The 20,530-nt window shown below is 44.5% G+C and overlaps 1 protein-coding gene across 1 annotated transcript in view; it reads right to left on the reverse strand.

Annotated features, from left to right (window-relative positions):
* Window positions 1-20,530, reverse strand: part of TSNAXIP1 (translin associated factor X interacting protein 1) — a 480,293-nt gene that overhangs the window by 10,033 nt on the left and 449,730 nt on the right. The window contains exons 14-15 of the mRNA XM_086945262.1: window positions 18,805-18,928; window positions 12,619-12,725 (exon numbers count right to left, since the gene is read on the reverse strand). Coding sequence (XP_086801388.1) covers window positions 12,619-12,725; window positions 18,805-18,928 — 231 coding nt within the window. The remainder of the gene's footprint in view (window positions 1-12,618; window positions 12,726-18,804; window positions 18,929-20,530) is intronic.

A 20,530-nucleotide genomic window follows, 5' to 3' on the forward strand; every position in this document is an offset into this window, starting at 1 on the left:
CCCTTGATGATTGGGGCATCCATACTCTTCCTACCCTCTGTTGTGAGCACTGGGAGTCCTACACTACTCAGTAATTTCTTTAGGCTACCCTCATCTGGACGCACTTCTTCCGTATATAATTCAGAGAAGAGTGAGACCAATCTGGCCTGCATTTCCTCCTCTGTTCGAGATGTTGCCCTGGGGACTGATGATCAATTATCTGATTTAATTTGGTGACCTCTTAGCCCTCAACTTCCATGCTAACGATGCTCCAGCCTTCTCTCTATACTCAAATTGTTTTGTGCGTCCAGTTGTCCACTGCTCTCGACATTTTGCCTCTAGATTGATCTTATCATTTAATCTAGCTTCTTCCAACTGATTCAATGTATTCTCTCTATTCTGGTTGTTCCCTGCCATTTGCTGTAACTTAGCCTCTAGCTTCTTCACTCTTTCCTCCAATCTTCTCGATTCAGCTCTATTAATCCATTCTTATAGGTGAGCTGGCTTTGTAAAACTCCTCATACATATGCCTTAAAGATATCCGAAATTACTCCAATGGAGGCTGAGCGGGCATTATCCAGGAAAAACACCATAGTTGTTTTTTTTTAAAGGATGGACACGTCTGGGTCTAATAGGATAGATCTTTTCAGTGTCCATCTTGCATTATGGCTCACTCTAACTCCCATTAGGTCCGCGGTGAACCAGCTCGCATTCTTGTTGGTGCGTCTGTTGGAGGGATTCTTGATCGGGCGAGGGTGTTGGCGCAGTCGTCGATCCAGCGTTTGAGGTTGCGGGCAGCGGTGTCGGGGCCAGTGGGGTCGGCGGGTGGCTCCGGGCGAGGGTGGTGGTTAGCTGGTCTTCGTGACTTTGCTCCAGCAGCGGCGAGGGATCTGTTGGGTGCGGTGGTGCGTGGTGTGTTTCCGGAAGGTAAAGTGGATGCAGCGATGGTCGGTCCAGTGGAGTTCGGTGATGTGGCTGAAGGAGACGTGGGAGCTTCCGGAGAAGACAGAATCAAGCATGTGGCCGGCGGACTGGGTGCGCGTTGTCACGAGCTGTCTGAGCCCAAGGTTGGCGAGGTTGGCGATCAGGGTGGTGGAGTTGGTGTCGTTGTTGTTCTCAAGGTGGAAGTTCAGGTCTTCGAGGATGATGCAGTCCGTGGAGGCGAGGGCGTGCGTACTGACGAAGTTGGCGATGGAGTCGCTGAACTGTGGCCGGGGTCCGGGGGTTCTGTAGATCAGAGTTCCTCTGAGGGTGTTGTTGGGATCAGTGTGGTTGTGGAAGTGCAGGAGTTTGGCTGTGCTGAGAGTGTTGTCGGAGTGGTAGAGACCTCGAGGGTGGACTTGTGGATGAAGGGGATTACCCCTCCTACTCCATTGGTGCAGACTCTGCAGGTGATCTTGTAGCCGTACGGGATGGCTATGGCGATGTTGGGAGCCGAGGAGTCGTTCATCCAGGTCTCTGTCAGGAAGGCGATGTCCGGTGAGGATGTGTCGAGCAGGTCCCAAGGTTCGACGGCGTGTTTGCATGTGAAGCGGGTGTTCAGGAGTATGCATCTGAGGTGGTTGCGTCCTGTCCTGGTTGGTGGGATGGCGGGTCGGATGCTGGTGAAGCTGCAGTTCCAGCAGGTGAAGGGTCCTTGGGTGCACTTCGGGGCGGCCAGGAAGCAGGTGTGTGATCATCCGGCGTTGAGTGTGCGGAGGGTGCTGGCTTCGTAGCGGAGACGGGCGTAGTGGCAATTGCGCCGGCCAGGGGTTCTGGTGGTGGGGGCAGTCCAGGCGCGGACGGGCGCAGACGGGCTTGCCTTCGGTGCGCCCGGGGCCGCCATATATGGGGAGGTGGGAGGGATGAGCAGCTGGGAGGCGGGAGCGGCCGGCCAATGGGCAGCAGGGGGGCAGGGCCGCAGGGGACGGCGAAGCAGGGATACAGAAGGAAAAGGGGGGCACAGAAAAAGGGGGGAAACGAGGGAAACAGGCAAAAAACAAATTAGACAAATGGGACAAGAATCAGACAAAAAAGACAGTTAACAATTATTATACAGGTAGAAACCAAGTGAGACAAATGAGACAGGAAAAGGACAAAATAACAGTTAACAATTAAGGCAGTACCCGACTACCGAGGCGGAGGGGCCTCGAACCTGCAGCAGCAGCGGTGACAGGCAGCAGGGCACACAGACTCACTGGTGGAGCTGTGCGGGGAGGGGGAGAGATCTGCCTGAAAAGGATGAGTGCCACTCGAGACTGTGCGTCAGGGAAAATTGACAGACGACACTTAAATGGAGAGACAATTGGGTCAGAAAAATCTGGGCCTTTTGTGGATCTCCACTGAAACATTCTGGGGGTGCTAGAGGAATCACTGGTGACAAGGAGTGTACTAGTTGAGTGGTTACTCTAGGTGTGGGGATCGATGTTGAACTGGAAACCTCATTCTCTGGAGGGGGAGATATTAGGTTAAGCTCTGGTATTATAATACTCATCTTGGAGGTTAAATCTGAAGTTTCCCTATGAGAGGAGATAATGTGTTGCTTTAAACATTTATTTCCCTCTCAACTGTTAGTACTTCTTTTTGAATCACTTCCATGATCCGCCCAAAGTCTTTAAGTTGTAACCTTCAACCATTCTGTTTGAGTGAAATAAAACATCAGGAACTTGAAATCATACCCAGCTTTCACAGGAGCAGAATGGTTCCCAAAAGCCCTTCCCAGACCCTTCCTCGATTCCTGACATTATCAAGAAATTATAGAGTGCCCTGGGGCAGGAAAGGGGTATAGGAGAGAGAAGAAAAAGCCCTCGTCTGATTCCTCTGGGTTCTTTTTGTGGCCCACTTCTATTCTTGATTCTTACTTTTAGGTTGTGGCTTGAAACTGCTGACAAACAGCAATAAGTTATCATGCACATTAAGAAGACATTTCTATACCAAATGCGAGCAACATCAATTTATATAATTCAAACCTACCCCACTATACAATAGCATTTTACCCCTTCTATTATCTGTGCAATTAGCTTTGTTGAAGGTTTGTAGGTATTCTGCTATAATTCTTCTTTACTGTTATCTGTACCTTTTCTTGTCTTATATTAATTATTGAGTTCTATATTTCCATAGGTTTCCTTGTGTTACTTATAACTTTTCCTTCTCAGAATGCCTGAACTGAAATATATGTGTATATATTTGTTGTTATTGTTTTAAACACATTTCACCACTTACATGCAAGTATTTAAATTAGGTCTCTCGAGTTATTTAATTTTTATTTTTATAGGTACTTGCGTGACAAAGATTAGCCTTGCCAAATGCTACGCAGTTCGCTGAGGACTGCTGGACCTATTCTCTCTCAGTAAGGTGAGAAGAGTTTCGTTATTGTTTGTTTTTCTTCCTGTATGAATTGTAATTGTAGCATGAGGAGACACTAGTATTTTTAAGAGAGAGAGAGAGAGTACTGTCTGAGGAGAAGTTTATGCACTGGAGCTTCACAGAGAACACTGCAAAATTATGACTTAGAAAACTGCCCCAAAAATACTCTTCTCTTAACAACTCTGACGGTTCAGGACTTCTTCTGAGGAAACGGAGCGGAAAAGCAGCACACGCGCAAACAAGACACTTTTGATGGTGATCTTACATGAAGTGCAGCATCTAAGGGGTTGTGCGCGGCCTTCGGTTCTTCTATTGCTTTGACTTGATCTGGATATTTCATGGAAACAACTACTAGAGGAGGCGATGCGATTGTGGCTGCCATCTTAAAGGGTTCCTATTGTGGCACAATGCATTCCACCTAAGCCAATTGCCTTAATGGTAGGGTTCTTCTGCTTTACCAGTGCCTTTTGATTGATTAAGCAAATATAATTGGGTGTATTTGACCTGTCTTTTCTCTGAACCCTGACACACTTTCTGTGAACAGGCCCATCCCAAATATGACCAGAATAGACCACTCATGTCAAGAATAAACCCAATCCAAGTGGTTGTCTATCCCCCAATGTATTAGTTATTGGGACATAAGCTCTTATCAAACCCTGCTTGTCTCAAGAATAATCAATTACCCATCTCTATTACCCTTTTTGAAGACTGGTAAGGATTCTAGTTCCCCATCATATCTTTTTTTCCTTAGTGAGTTGAAGAAATGAGCAAACCGGGAAATATGTTTTGCTTCAAAAGCACACCCCAAAACATCTTTGAAGAAGAGCGCAGTTAGAGTTGCATATCTGTTCAAGGGGTTGATCTAATCTTCTCCATCAAAGAAGCCTGCCGTCATTCTTTAAGGGCAGCATACTTCGAAACTGAACTAGTATTATCTTGAAATGCTTTTTCTGTGTTACCAGTATAGGCTCAATCCTTAAACCACAAAATGCCCACTCTGTACACAATAGTCTAGATGCTATTAATGTTAAAATTGCTACCTGTGGAAACTACTGAAAATCCTCATTCAGATTTGGCCAAAGGTAGCGGTGTTTCTCTTCATGAATTTGGGGTTACACAAAAACACATGGTGATGTTTCCAGTTCATCTCAGAATTGAAAGTAACACCAAATGAATACGTGTCAATTCTTTGCCAATTGAAATTTGTTTATCCAAATATTTTTCTTCTTGCTAAATTGCCTCATTCACACTTCTTTAGACTTTCCCTGCTCTGCTAAAGAACCAGGCTATCCATGAAACCTGCATGTCCTTTGACCATGGCTTTTAGGCCGTTTGGTGTTTATGGTATGTGTATTTGTAAAGTGCACTCTCACCGGCAAGGGTATCTTAGCACTGAGGTGGTGTGTGTGCCTAGTACTGCCTATGGTAGGTTGGGTAACTGAAGATCCACGTATTCAGCTTCTTGTGGGATTCAAGAACAGAGGATGAGGCTCTGATGGGGAGTGGAAGGCCATTACACACGTTTGGAGCAAAGTTAGAGAATTTACCCCCAACTGATCTGGTTCTGTTTATGCATGGGATGTGTGTGAGTAGGAGCCTCGAGGAGGGGGGTGTCTGGTTAGTAGGTGGAAACAGGTGAACTGTTTAGGAAGGTGGGGCCTAAGTTGTGTAGTGCCTTAAATGTGTGTCTGAGTAGTTTGAAATTACCACGTTTGTGTATCCTCCTGTTTCGGAGATAAATACGATCTTTTCTGCATAATGGAGCAATTTCATAAATTAGTTCTGCACTTTGGGGGACGGATTCAATTTGTAATAAATCTTTTTCTGGATCATCCATATAAAGGGAGAATAAAGGGGGTTGAGAACACACCCTCATCTTACCCCTTTAAAGCAGTGCACGGGTGCATTTAAATTGCGAGGTCTCCTATATCTAATTTGTAACTACAAATTTTAATATAAGCAACAAATCAGTGCTACGAAAGATTTCTCCATTCTAATTGAGAGTAATAGCCACAGCTTTCACCTGTCCACCAAATCAAATGTGGTGGTCAGGTGCATGAAAGTCATTTGGACTGCATCATTCTTTTTTGCTGTTTTGAATAGCTTGAACACGACCCGGAAGTACTGGAGCACTTTACTCGAGCACCAGTTACATTAGACAAGGACACATTCTTTTTGTGGTAGGCACGGGAAGATTAAGTGATCTGCCTAGAATCACAGGATGTTGAGCTGACGCAGAGAATAGAACCTGGTTCCCCAGCTCCAAAGTGGTCAGCTCTGGCCGCTACGCCACATCCTCGCACATTCTTAACCTCCTTATATTTCGTGAGTTATAAGAACAGGTTCAAGCATTGTTCTCTTATGCCCAGTCCCTTTCTGAATATCCACTGAACCTCAAACAGGCCCCTCTGCGGTCTCTGACCAGTGTTGCAGTCTCTCAAATGAAAGTTTACTAAAGACCTTCTTTAATTTATCTGTTAATGGTATGCCGAATTAGCTCTGCATTTCTTTTTTTTAAAACTATTACGGTAATCGAAGCGGATTAGGATTTTAGGAAAGTAAGAGTGTTTTAATTGCACTGAACACATTTGTTAAAAAATTAAAAAGCTTTATTGGATTTGGAAAACTGGGTTAGTTCCAAACATATCCCCACAATCACCCAGACGGGGTTTAGGCCCGGAACCAACACCACATGTAATCTTCTAGCATTAAACCTCCTCGTCGAAAGAGCAAAGGAAAGGTCAACAAAATTGTACACCTGTTTCGTAGACCTAAAGGCGGCGTTCGACACTGTCCCAAGGGAGATCCTATGGCAAAAGATGGACAATTGGGGCACTCCTCCGAACTTGTTACGAGCAATAATAGAACTATACTCATCCACCTGGGACAAGATCAAATTAGGCAACGGAGATAGAACAACCAAAAAAATCCCCACCCTAATCGGCCTGAAGCAGGGATGCGTATTAGCCCCAACCCTTTTCAACATCTTCACCGCCGACCTTGACAAGTGCATCGCAGAGACACAAAGTGACCCGCCAAAGCTAGCTCAATACAAAATAAGGAGCTTACAGTATGCCGACGACATAGTTCTCTGCAGCCAGACCCCCTTGGGTCTACAACGCTCCATCACAAGATTGCATGAATACATCTCTGCGAATGGCTTGCAAATTAACTACAATAAAACAAAGATCCTATGCTTCTCATCCCGGCAAGGGCGACAACCCTTCAAATGGCACATCGCGGGCAACACTATAGAGTCAAGTAACTCTTACAAGTACCTGGGGGTAGTGGTTGACTCAAGTTGGTCACTAAAAACTCACCAACTGCATAGAAAAGCGCAGTCTAATAAACTACGGTTTGCTCTAAAGTTACTGAAAACAAAATTGAAATGCCCATCCAACCTTTACCTCTTGAAAGTGATTGAGGCAAAGTTTCTACCTTCCCTTACGTCCGGTTCAGAGCTATTCAGAGGCAAAGACGCAAACTTCTTGAGCTTACAACAGCTAAATCTGTTCAAATACATCTTTCACATACCAAGGTCTGTATCACAAGCGCAAGTACGCCTGGAATTCGGGCTTTCAAACCAGCATCAAGTCAGGCAAGCCAGGATACTAAAAATGTGCTGGAAATTAAGGGCAGCAAGTGAGGACACGCTGATGGGCCATTGTTGGTGCGAAATTAACAACCGAACAAATGCAAAAACGTATGGAAAACATCTTTGGAAGACGCACTGACACAACTTAACACGCAAGAGGCATGGAATACAAACCACCCCTTCATGGCCTTCAAAAAAATAGCCAACAGTACAACAAAACAAAAATCCAGGATTGTCGACAAAGCCGCCCTCGCAAAGAAAAAACATGGCTTGAAGGTGCTAGCCACGTATGAGAGAAGTGCCCCACAACCATACCTAGTCAACTATATAACACCGTTCACACAACAAATGCTCCTACGCATACGCCTGGGCACCTACATCACAAAGGATCAGACCCCAGCATGGAAGCAAACATGGCCAACATCGCTATGCAGACTGTGTGGCCGTTCGGAAGAAACACTGACTCACATTCTGTGCATTTGTTACTACCTATTACAAATATTTACGTTACTACCTATTACAAATATTTCGTTTTTCTCAAATCAGAACATGCAGGCCTGCCGTTATGTTAGCACTGAACAGTTGCAAACGGCCTGTAGGGCCTCCAAATTCTTACAGAAGGCGAGCCTCCTAATCCAGAAAACTGAAAAAATGGTGCGGACCTAGTCCGAAGGACTAATATGTTAGGAGAGGCTCAGGCCGCAGACGATGTAATACTGTTTTTAAAAAAGAACTTGTTTTTTAAAGAGTGTAAATGCATTTTAACCTATACTGTTTTGTACTCAATTTTGTAAAGGTTTTAACTAACCATATGCAATAAAATATTACTTACTTATTGGATTTATAAACATCTACTTCAAAGTCACCTGTTCTTGGAATTCTATGTCGAAGGCTGTTATTAAGAGCCTTTAAACCTTAATTTTCAGCAAGGGGCAATATTCGTCTGGTAGTGGTAATACCAAATATTATGAGCTGGTTGGGAAATAAAATTTGGAATTCGGTGTGTAACGCACCAAAATCTGCATGATACGGTAAATGCGTACACATTTCCCTGTTAAATTTCAGCATGATTTCCCTACCGAACTTTAATGAAGCTGGAGGTATTTAATGCATCCAATAATTATCAAATGTGTTAAATATGTTTTAACTTATACCTTGCGCAAGGATACTGAGTACTATTTTCAAGAAAATATTGGCTCGGTCCAGTCGGCCATCACGCTTTAGGGGGCCTACGGTCCAGTAATCAAAGGGCGCGCACAATCACTGATGGCTGGCCACAGAGCGGACCGTCGCCGGAGAGTCTTAGAAGTGGAGGCCGAGATCCTCCGTCTAGACACTGATATTTCTAGAGCCCCAGACCCTAAAACCCAGCACAGACGTGACATTAAAGAGCAGGATTACAAACAACTGCTCCTAGAGGACGCCAATAGACGTGCTCTGGCCACCCGACATCGTATATATGAACAGGAGGATCGCACGGGCAGGCTACTGGTGTGGCTGGAATGTAAGGAGCAATCGGCGCAGTGGGTGCGTGCTATTAAGGGATATGAGAATATTCTCATTACAGACCCTCAGGGCATCGCGGAGGCCTTTGCGAGCCACTATAAGACAATATATGATTGCCCACAAGAGTCTCAAGCTTCACTAGCAGCAGAACTCCTGGCCACTATTGGAGTGACTGGCCTCTCGGAGCAAGATAAGGAGGCCTTAGAAATGGACTTGTCAGTTGAGGAAATTCGAAAGGCAATTCAGGATATTCGGGCGGGTAAGACAATGGGCCCAAATGGCCTCCCGATCGAACTATTCAAACTCATGGCCTCCAAACTAGCACCACATTTACTGACTTTATATAATGAAAGTTACGATAATGCCCTCCTCTCGAATTATATCCGTGAGGCTACCATAGTAGTCATCCACAAATCTGTTAAGCCGATAGATGATTGCGCCTCATATAGGCCTATTTCCTTGATTACAGCAGAGGCCAAGATCTTGGCCAAGCTTTTGGCAAATCGCCTACTCCCCTATCTCACAGACTTGATCCATCCGGATCAGTCGTGATTTATGCCAGGATAGAATACTGCGCGCAATCTACATTGTGTGCATGGTGCACTGGGCCGGGTACACACACTGGAAGAGGGAGCGATTCTATTGGCGCTCAACACCAAAATGGCGTTTGATACGGTCGCGTGGGAATACTTGTTCGCAGCACTTGGCCGCTTCCGGTTTGGTCCCAAATTCATGGGATGGGTTAAATTGCTCTACGCACAGCCCTTGGCCCATGTTTTGGTGAACAATCACCGGTCCGCTCTGTTCCCCCTCTGTCGGGGCACAAGGCAAGGCTGCCCATTGTCGCCACTCCAGTTTGCCCTGGTCCTAGAGCCACTGGTGGTTTGGATAAGGGGTGACCCGGGTATTAGAGGCATACAAAGGACAAACGACCACGAAGACCGCATATCACTGTACGCAGATGATATTTTGCTCTATCTCGCTTCGCCACCGTGCTCCTTGTACCAGGTGCTCCATATTTTTCACATATTTGATGCGCACTCTGGGTACCAGATAAACTGGTCTAAATCCCAGATGTATCCCCTTTGGGGAGAGCCAGCACGGAGTCCCCGAGGGTACAACAATCCGGTGGCCTCACTGGGTTTCTGTTACTTAGGAATTTTCATCACCACCAACCCCACACTTTTCTTTGAAAGAAACCTGCTTGAACCGTTGCAGAGGTATTGCTCAGACATCACACATTGGAAAACGCTCCCCCTTACCTTGCTAGGGCGTGCATCCTTATTTAAAATGCTTGCTCTACCACGTTTTCTGTACGCGCTACAGAACACGCCCATCCAGGTACCAGATTCCTACTTTTCACAGATTGAAGCTACAGTGCGGAATTTATTGTGGGACAACAGACCTCCTCGAATTGCCATGGCCAAGCTTACTATGGGATGGTACGATGGAGGGATAGGTCTGCCGGATGTACGCCTCTACTATCAGGCCTCACAAACGACGGCCATCAACCAGTGGGTCTTTGGGTGCCATGACGACCACAGCTTTCGCACAGACCACTGGATACTGGGGAAAGGAGGCTACAACAGAGCACTGTATACGAACCATAAGAAATTGCATTTGACTGGTCCTACGGCACGCACTGTAGAAGTGTGGCATGGAGCGCAGAGGCGTATGGGATGGCAGGGCCGCCTAACGAAAGCTATCCCCCTTTGGGAACCGGATATTCTGGGACGACTAAGCACCTGTGCTGGTTTTGATAAGTGCGATATGATAGGGATCTCCACGGTGGGCGATTTGTGGGTTCAGGGATAGAAGGCATCGTTCTCCGATCTCCAAACTAAGTACCAGTTAGCACAGACAGAGAGATTTCGCTATCTTCAGATCAGCCATGCCATTGACTCCGCCCTGCCTAAAGACACTCCCCTCCCAGACTATTCTCCCCTGGAGGACAGGCTCTTGCTGGATCCTATGCCCGCAAGGCCATATCTCTCACATACAAGAAGCTGATTAATAACCGTGCAGATCCAATGTTGAGACTGAGGGCGTCCTGGGAGGCGGAGCTACCTGATGAGGACTGGCTGGAGGCGCTGTCTTCGCCCCAGGATGTGGCCATCCCGATGCGGCTTCGCCTGGTGCAGCTCAAAATTCTCCACCGAGTATTCTTTGACGCCACACTGCTACACAAACTAGGCAGACGAGCTGACGATCACTGCCTCCAGCACTGTAACTAAACAGGAACGTTCTTACATATCACATGGCACTGCCCACACATACAACAATACTGGACTGATGTCACCAGACAGTTGACTAGAACCTGTGATAAAACTATCCTCCCAACCACTACACTACGTCTCCTCAATATCTGGGAAGCAACGCCCTCACACAAGCTGAACAGTCATAGGTCACAATGGCATGGAGTATAGCGAAATGCAATATTGCTCAGAAATGGAGTGTAGATACGGTACCACTGCTAAGAGATTGGGCTAAAGATATGGACAATGCTATGGTTGCTGAAAAAACAGTATATAAAGGAACGGGATGCCCACGCAAATGGGACCACAAGTGGGGGCGCTGGAACAAGTATAGAGGGGAGATATGTGTTTCGCCAACGGTAGAACTGAGGAAGGAAAGACTCCTGAGACTAGGAGGAGACGATGATGAGTTGTTAGCTCAAGTGGAGGATATCTAGAGGTATGTGTGTATAACTGAAGTTTCCTGACCCGAGAGCGTGTGAGCGACCCACCAGCAGTTTATTCTGTTATCATTGAAATGTACTGTCCTGGACCTCTGCTAAGTTCATAATGGGAACATGAAACTGCATTCTTTTGCACACCTGTACAAGATGTGTCACTGCAATGTCCTCACTGCTGCTTTGTTTCTTATAAAAATTGTTTAAAAAAAACGTTTTAACTTATAATTCCGACCCGTGCATAAGCAGGGGTTTATGCTTGGGTCAAAATATAACAACGAGCAACTCATAATCAAGACCTACTCGTTTTACTTCCTGTCCTGCTTTCATTATGGCTTTTAGGTTTATTGATAAATTAGTCAAAATGACCAATTTTCTTTCAATTATTTTTTCTTTGTTTTTTATTGATATGTTATTTCTTATGCATGTTTTAATATTTAAACTGGACGTTCTTTGTGATAAAATTAAGACACATTATTAACTTAGATGACAGGACATTTGATGTATACCTGACACACGTGAATATGGTATGTTTATCACTTTTGTGTTTTCAATTAACCAGTGCAAATTTCTTTGAATAAAAAGAGAAGAATAAGACCTTATAAATTTATACCTATAAAAAAGAAACAACTTTTGGCTAAAATAGAAAGCTTGATGCGTTTTCATTTAGATCCGGGAACGTTGAGACTGTTCTAAAACAAAATTAAAAAAAGAAAACATTTGTATACATGTTCTAAGCACACCTGTGTGCTAGGAAGCATCTATACACTTCTATTTAAATTATATGCAATGATTATTTTCTTTTTATTTCAATATTTTTATAGCGACCCTAATGCTTCCACATTTAGATGGCAGCGTGCTTTATTCATAGTTCAATTTTTGTGGCATATACTTCCAAAACAAAAATAAATTAAACATTGCACCAGCTTGTAATGGCCTGGTCTATGGTCTTTACCAATGCAAATGATCTTTGTGCTTTACTGTGCATGTAGCATCAGATTGGAGGCCGCACACGCTGAAAAGGTAACTTAGAACTATCCCAATTTGATGGAGTCAGTTAACAAAGACCTCAGGGCAGTGAACGGTTGGACTGTTGGTGGGCTACACTGGTGGTGCTGTAATGTAGTGACGTTTGCAAGGCTGCTGACAGTAACATAAGATGGTGAAACATTGAAAATGTGCTGAAAGGATTGGGCCCCTAGCCTCTGCAAGCCGCCCATGGCCCTTTTTAATTTTTGGAGGCCAAAACCTAGTGGGCATTAATCTGGACGAAGAACATAATATGGCTGAGAGTGCTAGCTCAGGATAATTCGACCAATTGCCAAAAAGGTACACATGCCCTTGTGGGGAGTACATGGTCAAGCAACAGGGAGATACTTCAGGAGTCTGGAAATAAAAGTGTGACCAATGTTTCACGGATTGAATATTCGTCTCAAAGTTTGCACTTTTCCAGTTTCTACCACCTGGGTGGTGGAAATCAAACCTAAAAACAGAGACTTACTTCAGCTTCCACAGTTCATTCCTCAGATCCTTCAGATATTGTTTCTTCTCGGCCAAGTGCTGACTCCGGAGGATCCCCATGAAAGCTCCACTCTTCCACTCTTCGTCCTGCAAGAAAAAGCAAGAGATCAACAGATGCAGGAGGATTCTGGGTAGGTTGGTCTGGGGGAAGAGGAGGGTCCTACAGTCAGAGTGATGCCACTGGAGTCTCATACAGAAGTTGTCAATACACAGCCAAGAGAAACCCGAACACTCACACACCTCTCCTGCCTGCTTAATCAATGAAGACCCAAACACTGCCGGCCATCTACATGACGCCACTATGGTCGGGTCACAAGGGTTAGAGGGGATAGGCATAATGCAGACTTTGGATGGCAAACATTTGAAGTCAGTTGGTACCCTGTGCAGATTCAAAGTCTGAGGAGTATTCCAGCTGAGCTGCCAAAACATTTTAGATGCTGTCACACTGCTCAATATGTCCCAGGAAGTCACACAGACATCTGAGGAGGCAACAATTCAACACCATGGTATATTAAAAGCACCGCCTCACCCAGCGCCTTCGGGGTGCATCAGAAGATATAAGTTAGGAGAGGAGGAAATGGCGGGCAAAAAAAATACTTGGAACACAGTATCAGTCAGATCCAATGTTACTATAGGTTCATAATTTTTTGCACTAGTAGATACTATAGGTTATCTTTGAAAGATTCTTTGGAAATACCTAACAGATCATGAAGTGGACACAAATCACCAGGGAAAAATGTCCACAATTATACCCAACCACAGATTTTCCAAAGAAAGCCTTGGATCTGGCATTTGAGTGCAGGCCGCAATGTTCTTAAATATGAAAAGGGAAAACCAAGAAGCCACCGTGCACACTTCCTGCAATGTTATACTATTCACAAATGCAGTGTGACCACTCTGCCCATGATAGCATGTCCAATTAGCCAATCAGGTGGAGTCCTTTCGGCTGCCTCTTCTAACTCCCTAATGCGTCACATCATACATGATGTATGTGCTTCAATACGTCTGCATCTTTGGAAACACATCAGTTTGATACATAAGGTCGCTTCTCCATCTGATGTTACTCAGATTTGGAAACAAATGAACCCAGAGCCTACTCTGACCCAATCTGTGCAGGTTTTACTCTGACTTCAATGGATGCAGAAAGAAAGCGGGAAATGGAATCGAGTAAAGGTTGGTACGCTTTCAATTAGAAAGCAGCAGGAAGATCTTGTTGGCCTTCCAACAGGGATGAGTTTATGACTTGGTGAGTTTGGGAGACTTTAACAGCATTTTGACAGCGCCTTAGCGTGGCTGAGACATTGTCGCCACAGAATCTTTCACCACCTCCAAAAGTAGTAGGAGGTCACACAGCACATCAGCGACATGTCGGCATGCGGAGCAAGCTCAGTGTCTTGCCAAGAAACCGACTGGCCAGAGAACTCTGGGCTTCCAACCTATATAATAGGACTACAAGGTAATAATCGAATATTAGCCATTTGAACAGAACAAATAACCTTTCAGGTTCAGTCTCTTGCACTTACAATGGTTCCTGGGTCAACTTTTCATGGAAAAAATGGTGAAAGGCACCATAAGGATTAGTTGTCCTTAACAAAGGCAGAGATTGATGAAGGGGCCATGAAACCAGAAAATAAGCAAGGGATGAGGAGTCCATCAGTATCTAAGGGAGAAAATAATTTACCCTAAGTGCACCAAGACACCAGGTGCATTCTTTATGTAAACATCTACGAAATGCCACAAATACCCATAATGAAATGTTTAGAAAACTGAGGCCTATAGTGTCTAAGGACAACATGTAGGGTATGTTGAATTACCACATATATTAATACTCAATAGGCGGTCCTAATGAATGGACATTGATGGACGCAAGGACTTTTTTCTACCGTTTGAAGCACTTGCAAATGGTCATGTTAAGGTCACTGTGGCTGCTTGCTCGCAGACTCCTTACGAGCTATGGAGACGGATGCTTCACATAGGCTCAAATGGAAGAGCTGCTAATATCCCACGGCCAATAACCTTTTTACACCTTAAAATTGCAATCCTTCCTGGGAAAGGTAAGAAAGAAAAGTCCAGTCTCACGAAGTGCGCAGCCTTCAGTTAGCACACCACTGGCAGAACCACAGCCATCAGTTGTCATGCAGCCGCCTCCTTCCTTTTTCTTTTGCTGCACTCACCATAACATCTTCATCATCTTCCTCAGAGCCAACAAACCTCACCTGGTCAGGAACAACACTTGCAAAGTTAACTGCTGCGGTTTGAGTGCCACAGACTGCCCCCTCCCAACACTGACTGATCTTCGAAAGAATGGGCACCAGAAGATGCCTGAGGCCAGTGGGAAGCATCCGCATGATCCTTGCTTTCTCCTGCCAAATAAGTAGGGTGATGTTTGATGTATCTTAAAATCATCCAGTGCTAGAGAATAATTGCTCCCCACAAACACCAAACTCAGAACGCCTTGAACCCAAGATTAAAAACCAACAGCCCAAGTGTAACCGCCCTCAGCTCTAATAAAAGGAGGCAGGTCATTGCTCATTGAGCAAACGTCACTCAAGTTTAGTTCCTCCAAATGCTCTCCCCAACGTTTTATGTTTTGTTATAAAGATTTGTACAGCGCATAGCTACTCCCAGGTAGGCGCATGTCACCAAGTGGGCCTGACAGAGTGAAACTGTGCCCGCTCAACAGTGTCTGGGCTGGCAAACACTCTTCCTCACTGTCAAATCTGTCCACTGCCCCTGAATATGTTCTGACTGAGTATTGAAAGATCAATGAAGTGACGTCATCTACAGTTTTGAGTGAGGTACTAGCAGAATGTAGGACACCATAAGACTTATGAGTCTTTGCAACTGTATTAATTAAATTATCTTGTCCCACGCAACTTTCTGAGTCCCTATAATTCTTAGGAGTAAGCTTTGACTTTGGATAGGGCTGGCAAAATGTCCATGTTGTACATCAAATCCAGTGATATTTGAAGCAGAAGCAATAACAACTCCTTGGAGATAACCTTTAGAGGGCAGTCGTCCAGGAATAAACAGCCTGCACTTCATGCAAAATCAGTGGTGCAAAACCATTGCCAGCATCTTAGTGAAAATCTAAGAAAGCATTGAGAACCAACAATGCCTTTGACCCACTTAGGACTTTATTTCTGAAAGAGTCCCAAGATCCAACAGGACTTTCTGAATACCAGCAGGTCTAGAATAGGAAAATGTGTCTCGCTTCTTCGGGGAAACCAATCAGTGTCCCTTTTGTCTAAATGTTCTCTTTTCATATATCATTACATGCTCTGAGATCTATGTTGTGTCTTATCTTGCCCATTCCTTAGGGATGCAAAAGAATCTAAATGAAAATCCTGCCTTCTTTTCTCTAAGTCACACCTCTTCAACAGCCCTCTTTTGCAGCATCCACAAAACCTTCTACATAAGTTTTTATCAATGTCCTTCTACACCTGGGATTTTCGGTGTAGGAAATGCTATTTCAAAGTTTCTCAGCCCTCTTTTCCCATTGACTCCCTTCAGTTTGGGCGAATGCACATCCACATCACTGAATGTATTTAAAATGAAATGTATTTTTATAGTTACAAGCATCTGGCAGTCATGTTTAGGTGGTGATATATTTTATTTTTTCCTTTTTAGGAATAGTATAGTTTACAAAAATTCATCGCCCCTACCAAGGCCAGACCTGAATGAAAAACAGAAAATATGGCCAACAAATTCAAGCCACATAACTGTTGGAGACTACTTCCAGAAAATTCTTCATCCATGTTGCCTGGAAGCAAAAAAAGGTAATGAAGCGTTTGTGTTAGGTGGCACCATTAATGCACTAGTACACTGATACGTTAATTTCATGTTCTGCAGCAATAGTGAGTCTCCTTCAGACATAAGTGTCTCCATCTGACCCTATAACTTCTTGCATAAGATTTTCTGAGATCCACCTGTGGGTAGGATTTTCTAAAAATAAACAATCTACAGAGGGAATAAGACCCGTTGGCAAATAGCTAAAGCACTAGAATTGGTGGCTAGAAGTATTGTTTTATTATGGAAACGGACAGGGAAAAGGATGTGATTTGAACCATACCATCTTTAAGGGGAGATGAAGATCTGAGGCCGAGAATTGCTTGCGCCTGAAACTAGAAATGTATTTACCCCTAAAGACTAAGGGCTTTATGTATAAAGGCATTTTTGAGGTCCGTTGGCCTTTTCCGATCACAAAAACGCACAAGCACAGAGCACAAATTGCGATTTGGTAACATGTTCCGGAATCGCAATTTGTGTTTAGCGATTCGGTATTTGGAAGGGGCATGTTTAGGGCGTCCCTACCTAATACTGAATTGCAGGGGTATGTATGAAATGTTTGCGACCGAATTAAAGTTGCCAAACATTCATTTTTTAACAACCCTTCAAGGGTGATGGAACCATTCACACATGAGAAGAGGTCCCCAGGGGACCCCTGTCGTGCCTGCAGCCGGAGTCGGGGTTGGCAAAATCAACGACCAGTTGGTTGGCAAGACGAGCGGCGCATGTGTGAAAACCTGAGCATGCGTATACGCGTCGTTCCCGGCATATAGCCCATCCCCTCCATCCCAAGAACGCTTCGCGTTCCTTTCCGGTTCCGGGGTCGTTTGGTTTCGTATCCGGGTCACGGTGGTGGCATTCTGCGGGTCCCATCGGGATTGCGGCTGGCGTCGGTATCCCTATAGTGCAGGTATTGAACTCTTTGGCATCTGTCTGTTCTCTTGTGAAAAAAGCGGTTTTCTATTAAATCGCGAGTGGATTGGAGGCATTTATTAGTGGCTATCTTCAGATGCTATCCCTGAGACTTAAAGGGATTAGCATTTCTTTCTGAGATTTTCTTGTTCCCCCATGAGCTGTTGGCTATTGGGCAGTATAGTTTAGTATTGGGAAGATTCCTCTTTTTTGTTAGTTAGGACTAGAGGAGTATCGATTCTGGTCCTAGTTTAAGTCCTTATATTGCTTTCAAGTTGGAACTGGAGGAGTATTGATTCCAGTTCCAGCTCCTTAGTTTGTGTTCCTTTATACATAAGGTAGGTAAAGGGTCATATCTTATATATTGGGTATTGGTTGTAGCGTAGAGGTTAATCATTCATGTTACATTGCCGGGCATATGGAGTAACTACATTCCTATTATCAACCAGTCATAATTCCTTTCCTATGCCAACCTCTACACCCCAGACGGTACATAGATTTATCACCCTTCCTAGATTTTCTACCACATACCAACAAGACTTACACTAATGTTTGTTCTTTGTCCTTGCATCTAGGAGATGGTTTACAGAGGTGCATTGATTTCCCAGGATTGACAGTCACTCCAGCTGTATATGAAGACACCTGTTTTTTCCCCTACTTTCCTTGTTTTGTTTCCCTGTTTTCCCTTGACGGGCATCACTATTTGTGTCAAGTTATTCGATTCTGGCATATGGTGAACCGGTTGGGGGAAGTTGGGAATTGAGCATCACTTCTGTGGTACTTCCGAGGCAACATTAGCTCCAAGCTTGACAACCCCTTCCCGTTTGTGAATATTGAACCAAACTTTTTTAAGAGCCGGTAGTGGTCTGAGGAACCACTGCCTATTCTTAAATGAAACTTAAAAGTTTCATTTTTTTCTTTTTAAACTCATTACATTTTCATTAAAGGAATCTTGGCTGCATTAACAGCAAAAAAAAAGTCTGCTTTAATGAAAATCAATCACACAAATTGTGGTCGGTTGAGCCCAGCAGGCCACCATCCCTGTATTGGCCACGATTCCTAATGGGTTGCAAATTGCAACCTATCTCATTATTATTCATGACGTAGGTCGACCTCGGCCCCATTAGGAATCACTCAATGAAACTCAATGGGCTTTATACATTAGGAATTACGATTTCCTAATTGCGATTCGCAATGAATTGCAATTAGGAAATCACAATCCCTAAAATGTGTACATGCAGCCATTTATTTTTCCATTTTCTACAAAAGGGATGTGAGCATTAACCTCTTTAATCACTGATCATGCATTTTTCACTGCATGCTGTTTGTTATAATATTTAAGGATGTGTTTACGATTCACTTAAACTACGAGGGTGAGAGCGAAGATTTACAGGCCAGAATAAGCAATCAACATTAGAGCTTGGGAGAGTGTGACTATTAGATATTTACAAAGAGGGACACTCACCTCAGGGATAAGGGCTTGATAGGCGATACTGTCTTCAGTTGCCTTCAGCTGGACATCTGCTGTGTCATTCAGTTCCTGTATCTGTTCCTTTGATTTTAAGGGGAAAGCCTCCCTCAACGCATCGCTGCAGAAGAAAAGAATTGTTAGCAATTTTCTGCCTTGGAATGGTGCTGTCTTTCTCAGCTCCCACCTTTGTCTATCTTTTTTATCTTTGTGATTGTTCTTTTTCAAAATAGTACTTACTGAAAGGCAGTGCTTAATTTGTAAAGAAAAACACATAACAAAACACAAGTCCTGGTGTTGAAAATTATTAGGAGCCCACCACCGCACTGCCGAATCGGTTCTCAAATCCCATGCTCCCTTCTTTTGACGCCACCTCAAACCTTTTTCTTCCACCACCCTACACTTCCTGTCTCTTTGTCTTACTTTTGCAGGTTTTTTCGTCCCTACTTTTTCCCTTTGCCACTGTTTTCCCATCTTTGTCTTCCTCCTTCTTTCTCCCTTTCGCTCTGGATCAAAGCTGATGATGAAGACAATATCTTGGTCGCCAAAAATGATTACCAGTGTCTACCACCAGCAATGACCTGCACAAATTAAACATTAGGCACCTATGGATATTACAGTAGTGTTCTGTTTTTCCTTGTCTTAATACGTTCAAAGGAATAACAATCCCACAACTGAGAGCTGTGTCCAAGTTGCAGAAAAACAGACTTGAATCTTACCACTTTCTAAAAATACATCAGCGATTTGATGAACAGATTGTTGGACCTGGATGCAAATGTGGCTGGGTTAACAGCATTAATGCTGGCAAAGAGCGACCATCGACAAGATTCCCGCTCGCAGGCTATTTTTGAGCCAGTCTCGGTTCATCCCAAATGGTTCATCCCAACTGTCCCAGAACAAAGCACATGGATTAGGGACCTAATATTAAGCGTGGGGCAGCTGGTTCAAAGGCCTAGTTTTTTTAACGCGATATAACAGTGGTCATTTGTGAACACACAAACATACTGAAGTTTTTGTGGTAGGTGTTGCTAGTAGCCAATAGGAATAATTTTATCGGACTTTGAAAGGTGCGGAATTAGGGTGAAGTTTGCAAGAGTTGAAGGCTGTATGCAAGTCTCTAAAGCAGGGGACTGATCCACTGAGCAATCATGTATGAAATACAGATCCAAGATTGCATGCAATCCTGTGAAGCAGCCGCTGTGACCCTCTGGAATATTTTATGATGGTTCATGTAGAAAAAAGTGGAGAGTTTAGTTTGGAATCTCGACAAGTGGAAGTGACGGACAGAGGAGGGCGGCAGAGCTGCGAGGGGCAGCAGCAGTGGCGGTGTTGTGTCTGCCTAGGCTCCGAGAACAACCTGATCCCGTGTGGCAAGGGAGGTCAGAGGCAGGGGCGTAACAAACACCCCTGTAGCCCCCGCGGTGCGGGGGGTCCATTCTTGAGTAAATGAAGGATGTCCCCTCAGCTCTTTGGTGAGCTGTGAGAGAGGCTTGCTCAAAAGCAAGCCCCTCTGTCTCTAAAGCAGCTGCATTCTGCAGCCTGCCCTGAGCTTCTTCGGCTGACCCAGGACTGAAGAGAAACAAAGTAACATGTTACATTGTTTCTCTTCAGTCAGAGCCAGGCCCGGAATAAGGTTGGGGGTTGTGGCCCCAGAGAAAGCATTCTCCACAGGGCACACCTCTGAGAAGGGAGGAGGCTTGAGGCAACACAGAGCCAGCAGGAG

Source organism: Lissotriton vulgaris, chromosome 12, assembly GCF_964263255.1.
Source record: "Lissotriton vulgaris chromosome 12, aLisVul1.2, whole genome shotgun sequence".
In the NCBI taxonomy this organism is placed as follows: Eukaryota; Metazoa; Chordata; class Amphibia; order Caudata; family Salamandridae; genus Lissotriton; species Lissotriton vulgaris.